At 47.1% G+C, this 12,312-nt stretch overlaps 1 protein-coding gene across 2 annotated transcripts in view; it reads right to left on the reverse strand.

Moving 5' to 3' along the window:
* Positions 1 to 12,312, reverse strand: part of TBX4 (T-box transcription factor 4) — a 35,641-nt gene that overhangs the window by 13,004 nt on the left and 10,325 nt on the right. For both annotated transcript variants that reach the window (XM_015646656.2, XM_015646655.2), the window contains exons 4-5: positions 7,169 to 7,288; positions 5,397 to 5,544 (exon numbers count right to left, since the gene is read on the reverse strand). In XM_015646656.2, the coding sequence (XP_015502142.1) occupies positions 5,397 to 5,544; positions 7,169 to 7,288 (268 nt within the window). The remainder of the gene's footprint in view (positions 1 to 5,396; positions 5,545 to 7,168; positions 7,289 to 12,312) is intronic.

A 12,312-nucleotide genomic window follows, 5' to 3' on the forward strand; every position in this document is an offset into this window, starting at 1 on the left:
TATAAATATAAATATAAATATAAATATAAATATAAATATAAATATAAATATAAATATAAATATAAATATAAATATAAATATAAATATAAATATAAGAAAGATACATATTACATATATTCCTTATACATATAAGAAATCATATCTATTCTTTTTAAAAACCATCCATATATCTATATATCTATATCTATATCTAAAATGTTATATACATAAATACAGGGAATTTTTAGCTGACAATTGCTCTGAGCAGGACAGGAGGGGTGAGGCTGTGTCCTCTCCCCCAGGCAGGATTTCCCCCAGGAGCTGCTGTGGCTCCATCCCTCCCTCTCTCCCTCCCTCTGGTGATCCCAGTGCCTGGGGTGGGGAAGCTGCTTCCAAGGCAGCACATAAACCTCCCACCAGCACCCGAGAGGAAACTGCTTGGCCACAAGTCATAAAGCAAACAAATAAAAAAAAATTATGAATCAAAATTAGGGTTTTGCAAGATTAGTAGGACGTGGAGCTAATTAAAAGTGCCTGAGTGCGTCTGACGGGCACAGGCAGAAAAAAGGCTGATTTAATTAATAGAAAAATGAAAAGGAAACCCCAGGACTAGGGGAAAAATTAAGGCTTTCAGTGATAATCAAATAAAACCAAGTGTGCAAATATTAAATCTGAAGAGAAATAACAAACTCATCAGCATTAATGAGTAAAGCCAGTAAACAGCAGATTTGAGTCAAGAAAAACAGGAATATCACTTCAAACGCTGTCATGAGTGACAGGCCATCTATAATATCCTGTAGCTTCAAATCTCACTTGGTTACATCCCAGACACTAAAATAAAAACTTTATTTTAAAAGCAGATAAAGTAATTATGGCAATTAAAAGGCATCACCAGCAGCTCAAAAGTGAGGTAGGTACAGAGTTTGCAACACAACCAAGCTCAGCAATGCTGTGTTGGGGGAGATTAAACTAAATATCTACTTTTATTTGTCACAACCTCCACTTCTAATCTTCATTTATTACTTGCCCTCTTTGTTTATTTGTTTGTTTCCTCGCAGGAATATCTTCATACATCCCAGAATCTATTTAAATATTCATTATATTCCCATATTTTTAATTTCCAATCAATATGGTCCCAGTCAGAACCTCTCCAGAATACTGATGTGATGCTCCTGCCCTTTCCAAGCTGGCCTGGCTGCAGGAGCTGAGTCCTCTGGCAGAGAGGTTTCATTTCAGTCACTGACAACAGCAGCACAACAACAGCACAAACCCCTCCTGGGATGCTCTCTCTCCTCTCTCCTCTCCTGTTTTCCAGCCAGTGAGCGCTGCCCTTACGTGACTCTGAGTGCTCACAGCCTGCCTAGAACCAGGGGAGAGAGGCCTGGGCTAAGGCTGGAAGGTTTTCTCCCAGCTGCCATCCAGCTCTGCTCTGGATACTGCAGATCCCACTGCTCAGTCCTCAGGAGAAGGATCTGGGGCTCTGGAGGTGCCAGCACGTGTCTGGAGCCACCACTTGTGGTCAGTCCTCTGGCCAGTGCCCAAAAGGGTTCCCCATGTCCCTCCTACAGCCCCAGTGCCCAAAAGAGTTCCCCATGTCCCTCCTACAGTCCCAGTGCCCAAAAGAGTTCCCCATGTCCCTCCTACAGCCCCAGTGCCCAAAAGGCATTCCCCATGTCCCTCCTACAGCCCCAGTGCCCAAAAGGGTTCCCCATGTCCCTCCTACAGCCCCAGTGCCCAAAAGGGTTCCCCATGTCCCTCCTACAGCCCCAGTGCCCAAAAAGGGCTCCCCATGTCCTCCCTAGAGCCTCACTGCAGCTCTGAGCCACCTCCTCATGGCTCTTCAGCAGTCTCACACCACCCAGAGCATCTTTCACCTGCCAGGGCCAGGAGCTGACCCACAGCTCCATCAGGATGATCTCATGGGCACCTTCCACCCCACTGTTTATGTACTTTAAACCCCTGGAGAAAGTGGAATTCCATTCCTCAGGGTTTATCACCGTGCAGACACACACTTGCTATTTTCCCATATTGCCCAGAATCAGCTTTCTAAAGAAATACAGGTTTTATGTTCCCCTTTCCAACAGAGAAGGGATTTTTGTGCATCCTCTGCAGCTGAGATTAGCACAAAATAACCTGGAGTGATGGAGTCATTCCTATTTTTCACCTGGAAAACACTGCTAGGTATTTCCCAGACAGCATACACTGGGAATGGGTAAGGGATGTGCCACCCTTGCTGGCACAAGATTATTTTCATCTCTGCAAATGCCCTGTTACTCCTGTGGCATCAGAGAGCAAAGCACCAGCCCTGGCAGAATCCCTCATGCTCATAATCACTCACCAGCCCCATGTAAATCAGAAGCTCTATCAGGTTGATTATCTCTGCACGTAATGCTTTGAAAATACATAAATTCAGATTTCACTCTGAGCATAGGTGGCTTACAGTGCTTTCTTTGGGATCAGATAGACCTCATGTAGCTAAACATTACAGTGGCTGCTGATTTCTTAATCCATTTTCAACATGAACGTTCCTCAGTTGTTAAGCCTGGTGTGAAAGAAGCCTTTCATGGATGAAAAATCCCCCCGGAGCAAAATATACAGCCCACGTTTTCAGGCTGTGCTGTGTGAGCTGGGCACAGGCTTACCTGCCACAAAACCTGCTCAGCCACAGGGGCTTGAGGCAGATTACAGAGCTCTGAATTTGTTCTGATATAAAACCTGCTCAGTTTTTCGTGTCTGCATTGACAAATGCCTCCCATGCCTCAGACTGAAACTAACAACTTACCACAACAGATAACAGCCCGTGGCAAGCAGCAGGAGTGAGGCTTGCGAGGCTGGAGAGAAAGGGCTGAGTGTCAGGGAGTGAGGCTTTCCCATGTCCCCAGCATGGTAAATAATCTCCAGTCTAATTCTGTGGATTGCAGCAAAGGCTTCAACTCCACAGTTTATTAATTAAGATATTTATCTTACTTATTTTAAGCCTCAAATGTGCCTTCACTTCCTATAATCTCCATGGAGCTGCTCATCCCTGATATCAAGCAGCTATTGCAGTGCACAGAGTCAGGGCATGGATGGATAAATGGATTCATTTATTGATGGAATAATGTGAAATTTCTGCTTGTCTTTCGGGTGAGATCCCGGGAGCTGCACCCCATGTAGGGACAGGGACATTGCAGTGGCTGAGGGTGCCAGGGTGGGTGACCCAGCACATCTCTGGCCCACAACCCCAAAAATGCCCCAGCCAAGGCTGCAGAAATCCTCACTCCACGTGGTTTTGAGGTTTGGAGGAAATCAAAGACAAAAGGAAACGCAGGCAGGCTCCACTGGCGCACGGGAAGGCAAACAAACCCTGTGGCTTTTCTGACTTGTTTTTCTTAGGGAGCTTTAAGAAAGTTTTTGCAGTCACTGGGAACAAATTCCTAGAAATGAGAAGCTGTTATTATTCCTAACGTAATGCCTTCGTGGGACAGGCCCTGCAACAGCAGAGCTGTTCTCAGCCTGAGCTGATGGGAGCCTTCCCCCTCTCCTGGTGCAGCCCAGCTCTCCTCCACGTGCACCACAAAACCTGGAGCACAACATGTCTAGAGCAGATGATTAATTTGGAAGCCAAAGCAGGAGCTGCCTGAGGACAGGTTCAATCCCATTTAGGCAGGCAGGTTGTCAGTGCCTGAACTGAGCAGCAAACCAGGTACTTTAAAATAGATTATTTCAGGCATTTTCCCATTAATGTGAGAGGGGCTGTGGTACATGGCCCGAGGGCACTGAGCAGGGCTCATCTGGAGCCACAGCATGGTGGGTATCACCCCAAACACCCAAACCAGAGTCCCCACTGTCTCACTAGGGAAACCTTGTGGGAAGACAAGCAGGCTGTTCATTGGAAAGGAGGAGGGGGTTAAAATCTTCCCTGTTAAAATGCAGCGCTAAAATCTCAGTTAAAAAATGACAAAGTCAGGAAAAGCAAACGTTTAAAGTTGCAAAACCAACACGGCACATCCTGTTTGTTTTACAGCCACATCGCACATCCTGCATGTTTTATGGTTTACATTTTACAGCATAAACAGTCGTATATTAAGCTGCAGAGTGAAGCGAGAGAAAAAGACGGCGTGAAGAAATGCCACGTGCAAAGCCAGCGGGTCAGGATGGCTGTGGCAGTGAAACGGTGCCAGGAGTGGCTTTGTGTCACTTTTCCTGAGCCAGCCCTGACGCAGTTGTTTCATTTCATTTCATTTCCGTGGTGCTTCCCCCCTTCAGGGGGAGCAGGGATGGGCTGTGATTAATAACAGCAGCATTAAACGGTGCCGGGGAGCCTTTGAAGCTCACACATGTCTCAGTGGGGTCAGTAGGGTGGGGAGGGGGTCAGGGCCCAGCACGGGGCTGGGTTATCAACGAGTCCCTGCCAGGGCCCAGCTTTTGGAGGCTCAAAATCCACAAAAAATGACAAACACTGGATTTACAAAATCTGGATTTTTAGCAGTGTTTTAAGCTGGTGGGGTCCTGCTGCCTCTTGAGTGAACTCCCTAAAGCTCCAGTTGATTTAGCTGTGCCAGAATCACTTTCTGAACAGCTTTGGGAGGCATTGGGACCCTGATTCCAAGTGAAAAGCTACTCTTTAGAAGCTCCATGCACAATCATTTTAAGCAAGACAGATACATCCTTTCCCACTCTGCGCCCTTCTCACAGCCCCCCTTGCCCTCCAAACTGCTGCTGCTTAAAACACCTCAGGTTAAAACCCACATTTGATGACACAAATTAGATTCTCTTACCTGTGGTACGAGGAGGAGCTGATGGCACAAAACCTAGAAGGATTTTAATCTCTCTCTTCCCTTCCTCCCACCAAGGATGGTTTAGTTCTATGTGACTTTTCAGCTCAGACTGTGCAAACCAGACAGGTCTGTGTTTTTATATGCAGTATCTGAGCACTCACTCTCCTGGCAGGCTGCAAGGGCCCTGGTCTGAGTTATTAAATGCACTGGGGGAGATAACTGTGTGCTCCCCACTTCTGCTTTCCCAATACACATGAATCAAGATTTTCCAAATAAAATACTTCATCTTTTTTAGGGCTGCCAAAGCCAGCTTGGAAAACCAGAAGTTTATGCAACCTGCTTCTGTGAGCTGCATGTACCACGTGCAGGGCTGAAAATCCTGCAGTGCTGCCTGGAAAGTTCCTGGGCACAAAAGAAAAACTTGGTGGCATCCAGCAGGACACAACTGAGCCAGTCATGGTTGTGTTTCCAGGAGCAGGGAAAGCACACAGACCCTCTCCCTTCGCATTAAACATCCCCCACTCAGCACAAAATAATGTTGTTCCTTATTATTCAATTAACTGTTATTAACTGTGACATCCCACCCATCATCCCAGACACAAACTCAGCATTACAGGCCCACCTCCACCCAAACCCCTTGCAGAATGTCTCTCTTACGTGTCCAAAGGGATCCAGGTGGTTGTTGGTGAGTTTGAGCTTCTGGAAGGACACCAGCTGCCGCATCCAGTGGGCTCCCGTGGCCGGGGAGTCGGGGTGCACGTACAGCCGGCCTGGCATGGCTGGCTCGGCCTTCCCAGCCACCATCCTGGGAACAGAGAGGACAGATGGCATCACCCTGGCACAGCCTGGACATGGAAGAGCTTTTTGTCCTTGGACTCATCCCAGGAACCCTCCCGCCAGCGCTGGGGGGATGCACTGGGACATGGGAACTCGGGGAGGCTCCCGCTGCTCATGGGAGTTTTTGGGATCCTTGTTTCAGCATCACAGGCTGGCAGAGTAACCCCATCCCTGCTCCAACACGGAATTTCCTTGGGGCACTGTCTCCACATGGGGATTGTGGAGACATTGTTCAAGGAGGAAAGCTTGTCTGGGTTTTTGGAAGTCTTCAAAGACCCTTCTGCAAAGGGAGATGGCCCTGCACAGGAGAAAGAACCTGTGGGCAGTAGAAGTGGTGTGGCTGCACCCTTCACAGCCAGGCAGGGCTCCCACAGCCTGTCCCAGTGGGAAGAGGCTGCTTCCCACCCTGGAGCTGCTCCCAGCACCCTTCTGCAGCTCCCCTTGCCCCACACCACCATCAGCTCTGGGACACAAGGCCCAGCCATGAGACATCATTTAATGGCAACGCCCTCATTACTCCACATTGTTCTCCTCTTATAAAACCTCAATAAAAGCAATATTACCAAAAACAACAGAAACTTTCCAGCAGCAATAAAAGGAAAAGGGGAAACAGCTCTAGGGCTGGCAAAAACTAAATTAGACAGAGTTAAAACTATCCATCATCTTGTGTTTAATGTCTGAAACACACAAAGTGGCCACCGTGGTGCAGAGACCCTCAGTCCACTCCTCTTACCCAGCGGCATTCCGGGACAAAAGCACACGGAAAAAGGATTTTTTATTTAAAACTGGAGCAGTCCTAATGTGCAAGTAAATAATTTCTGCTTTCTGGGATGTCACTGGGCCCGTTCTCTGTGAAATTTTCCATTGCTTTTCACCAGACACAGCCAGTGGAAGCGTTTGGGGAAACCACAGCGAATAGTGACAGTGAGGGAGGCTGCCGGGCATTTTGCAGGGGCAAAATCAAAAGAGAAAACAACACGTTTCCTTTGTCAGACAGCAAAAATCCCAGCTGCCTCTCGGGTAAGTAACTTTGCTGGGAAAGGCACAGGGAAAGGAAGAATGGCAGAAGACAATCAGGGCTCTGAGTAAACCACCCCACATTTTGCTTTATAGCTGCACTCCTAAAAACAAAATATTACTATAGAAGAAAGGAATTTAAAACTTTTCTTGAGTCACATAGAGACCTAGTTTTGAGGGCCAAAATGGGCCATTAGATCATCCTGTCCAGCCTCTGGTACAAGGCAGGCTGTGGCTTTACCCTCCTACACTGGACAGATAACCTGTGCTTGCTTAAAGCATCTTCTGCAAAAAAACTCCCCAGTCTAGAACACTTTGGGGATGGACGAGTCACCACCCCCAGCAGCACTTTTTTCCAGCAGTTAACCACCCAGCCTGTTAATAATATTTCGTTTTATATTTGTCTGGTTTAAAGTTCCAGCCCTGGCTCTTGTGTCCATCATTGCTCCAGCAAAGAGAGCTCTGAGATGTCCTGTGGGAAGGTGTTTCTGTTGGTTTCTAAGTTTGCACAACAAATGGTTGATCCAATTGTAATTTTCTTATGGAAAACCAGGCAAACAGAAGTGTTGTCTTACCATTTGTTGTCACAGAATTTGTACCGGTGGTCGTCGGCTGGGACGATGTCGATCAACAAAATGTACTTGGTCTTGGGGTTCATTCCAGTCACTTTGACCTTGTAACTGGGAAACATCCTCCTTGGGGAAAGCAGAAGGTTACCACATTAGTGAGGGATGGAAGCACTGGAACTGATGGAAACCTGGAGCAGCAGCCCAAAAAGGAGATCTACCATCAGAGGGATTTATGCAAGGAAATTATTGGTTCTTGTTCATACCTGAATTAAAGTCTCCAGAGCGTGTGCCAGTGCAAAAGTGGGCACAAATTTTGATAAGGGTATAGGGAAGGGGGCAGTAGGCCAGAGCACAGTGGAAAACCAGTGAAAACCGAGCACAGGCTTTGTCATTCACACAATCCAAATATCCAGCAGGTCCCACCACTACCTGTGTTCCCTCCAACAAACTGAGAACTGAGGATCAGCAAAGCCTGGGGGAGACAAAGGGTTAAACCCTGTGGTGGTGCAGACAGGCTCCTCTGGCCTTCCTGGATTTCCCAAATTCACAGCACACCCATTAAACATTGCTGGAGCATGGCAGAGCATGGCAGCCTGTCCCGCTGGCTTCAGCAACCGACACCAAACCAGAGCATCCCATAAACCAGTGCATCACTGGAGAACATTTACATGCCTTACAGACCTAAAGAGTCTTTGTGATATTAAAGAACACCTTTTTATAAAGCTATGTGGCTGTGAAAACAGCAGATTCCATCACAGTCCAGCCTTGCAATCCAAAGGAGAGGGCCCTAATGGATACTGACATTGCCATGGGCTTCCCAATCCCTCGAGGCTGCGTCAGCAGCCAGGATTTGCAGGATTAGGCACTTCACATCCTCAGAGTAACTTTTTTCTTGGCTCCATCTTCCCCACCTCCTCCTCATCCAGTAAAAACACCCAAGTCAATAGAGCAAACTGGCTCACCACAGCCCTCCAGCCAGGACACAAAGTTCTCCCTCCCGTCGGCACAAGGGGATGGAGGATGAGAATTGCCACATCCTGGACTCATTCTAATTATGTGAATTAAGATGGGCCCAAATCCTGATGTCCTTTCTCCATCAAACATTAAGGCCACTTTGTGCCCCACTTTATCCCTCTTTTCCTGAGCTGGTCCAAGTCTGCAGCACCATTTTGTTGCTGCTTGGGGAGAAGGCAACAAAATGGGCCCTGTTCAAAATCATTTCAATTGACTCTTTTAACCGCCCTGCATAAATTCCAGATGTTTACCATGTAATTAGCCCAGAATAAAAAGGGGTGGTTTACCAATGTCCCTCTTTGATTTTCATTCATAAACTCTGCACTCCTCTTAACCTTGTCCTCCTACAGGTAAGCACCTGGGTAAATACAGTAGGACATTTCAATTTGTGAATACACAGCCCAATTCACACATTGAAAAAAATTGTATAAGGAATCCAATCTGAATGCCAAGATTTTTTTTTATTTTTTTTTTAAATTAGGTCTTAAAATGGCATTTAAAAATGAAACAAAAAAAAATTAAAAAAAGGAGAAAATTATTAAAAACCCAAAATGAGATGGACACGATTTGACAGTTTGTCATACCTACATTGGGGGTTTTTATAACATTGAGCTTATGAATCTCTTTTTCCTTCAATCATTTCATTTACTGTAGAACATCCAAGCTGCTAAAGTAGCTGAACTGATATATTGTAAATGTTAAGTGCTTTTTTAATGGCATTTAAAATTAAGCTTCAGCATATGGAGTTCATATAGCATGGACATGCCTGAGTTTATAATGTTCTTTAGTATAGCCCTCTAAAATAAATACAAAGAGCCAAAGTACTACTATAACATATACAGCTGAAATTCTTTAAGGATAACAAATGGGGACTCACATCTGATTGAAGGTGTTGCTTAACTTGCAAACCACTCACTATCTCGCAGTGGTAGCATTGTACTCAGCAGTCCACAGACCCAGCTACAACCAAGTTTGCCAACTCTCCACATTCTTTTCCAGGAAAACACAGGGTAGATTTTAGTAATTTGGCTGTGCATAGACATTTCATCATTATTATTAGCTGCTGCGTTTTGGCCTTAAAGAAAAAATATGCAACTAATGTGCTGTCCAGGGACTTGTCAGTTTAATTTTCTTAATGAAAACATATTTCTCAACCCCTTGGCAGAGGCTCGTTTAGTAAATATCTCTTTGCAATATGATACAAACATGGGTTGTGCATTTCTGGTGGGAAGGCATGACAAACCCAAGAGCTGGGGCCAAGGAAATGCAGTCATAGAGCTTGAATTAAAAAGAAAAAAAAAAGCAAGAGACAGCACCTAATATCATATCCTGGCCCTTATTAACTGTCCCATTTGAAAGAAGGGAGCAGAAAACCATGGTGGAGCTGCACCATCCCTGCCCGGGAGCGAGGCCGTCCCTACAGTGGCTCTATAGAGCTCCCTGTCAGCCCTGGGAAGGGGCCAAAAACCTGCCTGCTTCCCCAAATTTACTCCAGGTCAATGGAGCTACTCACAGGCACGAGGAGCTGCAGCTCAGCAGAAGCTTTGCACACAAGCAGCCCCTCTGGCAGCCCTGTGCAGGCAGGAGCTCCGGGCGGATGGGCGGCTCCGCCGAGGATGCTCTGCTCCGGCCAGCTCCTGGACAATAGGTTGCTTCATCATCCATTGCTCGGGGACCAGCAGAGGCACAAGAATCACCCAGTGCTGCAATAAAACTTGCCAACGTCTTGCCAAGCTCTGGGAAAGCTCAGCCTGACTTTGGTGGGAGGTCTGAAGCAAGAGCTGGGCAGATCCCTGTTTTATCCACCCTCCTTCCTGCACGGCTCCAAACCGAGGGAGAGCATTGCTGTGCAGAAACTGGGGACACAAAAACTGGGAATCTGGGGCTTCCTAGGGAATGTGTGCAAGCAGGTGACATCTGATCCTCAGGGCACCTCCTGTGCCAAGGGCAGCTGCAGCCCTGCCTGGGCAAATGGGGCAGCTCAGTGAGGATCAGTGATGGGCACAAGGGCAGCACAGCAACACCCAACTCTCAGGTGAGGTTTGAGCCACCAATACTCAGGAGATTAGTTGCAGCAATTCCTGGCCTCGGCATATTTTGTTCAGACCCAAAACCTATTTGGACACAGTGTCCATGCAGTGAATGCCCTGAATGTGTCAGTGACAACACCATCCCTGGGGTGGGGATGTCCAGCACCAGACAAATTTCCTTCCAATTTATACTCCTCTTCTTGAAAGCCACACCAGGTGTGTGTCCAACCCAGCAGCACAGCTCAGGTGGAGGCAGCAGGGCCCACCAGCAGCCCCACAGCTTCCCTGCCCACCCAGGGACTGGCCACAAGCCTGGGAGCACCTGTGTGATGCACAAGGGACTCAGCACAAGCAGCCAAGCACCAGCCTCTTCTGCAAAACACCAAAATTGAAAAGACTCCAGTTTTAGGCACAGTCAAATTCATTTCTCCCTCCCTCCAGCTCCAGCCAGAGCAGAAGGGACCATCCAGGCTCCTCAGCCCTATCCTGAGGGTCTCGTGTGCCCCTCAAAGCTCTCTGCTGGGTTTAGTGGCTCTGACAGACACGTTCCTGTCCCACCCCTGCATTGGCAGGGACAAAGTGCTGCTGTGCCATGGCAGCAGCTCTCACAGAGCAAAACTTCAATCAGTCTTTATGTTCACAAAAGAAAGGCAACCTCAAATAAAGTGATCATGAGGAAAAGGCTACTGTGCCTCCTGTGTGAGCAGGACATCCCTTATGGCATTAAAATCCCACAGTCACTGGGTGATACCCTGGGGAGGGCAGAGCTGGCTCTGGGGACCATGGGCAGTGGGAGCAGGGTTGGCATCACCAGGGTTTGGCACCCCACTGTCACAGCCCCAGCTAAACCCTTCCCTGCAGATGAAATGTAGCAAAAACAGTAAAAGCCAGGAAAATAAACAAGCAGAACAATTCCACAGGCCTCCCAAGCTTCAAAGATGATGTGCTAGTGAATTATTTGTTCTGATAATGAAGCAGTCACTGCTTAGCTAAGTTTATGCTAGGCACATTTTATCTCTACATGATATTCACAAATTGTTTTAAAATGAACTGTTAGAATAAGCATCTCTTGTTTATTTATTTATACTACTACTATCCAATCCCCTTAACCGTGGAGCAGTTGCTGACATGGAGCCAAAGCTTCTATTATGTTCAAACAAAGTTTAATTGATGTGTAATTGGCTGGTTGGATTTGGAAGTGAGCGATAAGAGGAAAGCTTTGCTTTCCTTTGGGGCAGCAGTTCCCAGCCTTTCAGGCTCTCCAGGCTTGGTCACTTTGTGGGCATCTCTCATGTGTTTTAATCCCCAGATGAGCAGGTCTGGTTGATGGGAGAATGGGTGGCTGCAAAGCTCCCATGTCCAACAAAATCTTAGTTTTTGGGTGGGGGACAGCAAATCAGGAAAGTGGAGAGACTCAGAGCTGATTGAGGAACTCAAATACTCATCTGAGCAATGACTCTGCTGTGCCACACTGCACATCAGCAACAAACCCTCACTACCCTCCTGCTCACCTGAATTCAATCTGACAGCACTTAGATTCCAACATCATCCCTGACATCCCTGTGGATGCATTAGCTGGGAAGGGATGGCTCTGACCGGCACAAGCAGGGAATCCAAACAGTATTTCCATAGAGAAAGCTGCATGGAACCAGGCCACGTGAGCAACTCAAGCCATGTCCTCACCAAAGGCTGTCAGTGCTCTCTGAAGTCCATGGATTTACGTGGCTTGGTGTTCACTGCACATCCCTGAGGTGTGGATGGTCCTTCAGATACCACTGAGTGCTTCCTTCCGTCCTTTCAAGGGGATGAAAAACATCCCCAAGCACTTCAGCAGCTCAGCAGCTGAAATTCTATTTTTTAAGACAATAAGACAAAGACTTCCAAAGACAAACAGAGATTTTACAATCCTTGCTTTTGGGATGGTCAAGTAAAGCAGTGACTGGATTTTTGGAAGCTCCTGTGCTGTGCTGCCTGGGAAGGTGCTGCCTGCAGCAGATCAGGCTGTGAAAGGATCAGAAAACAACTGCTCACTCAACATCTTGGCTAAGAAGCCATGTCATGGCTGAGCAGCCACCTCCTCAGAACCTGCTGGGTGTGCTGAGATGC

The sequence above is a fragment of the Parus major genome, chromosome 19, assembly GCF_001522545.3.
Source record: "Parus major isolate Abel chromosome 19, Parus_major1.1, whole genome shotgun sequence".
Lineage (NCBI taxonomy): Eukaryota > Metazoa > Chordata > Aves > Passeriformes > Paridae > Parus > Parus major.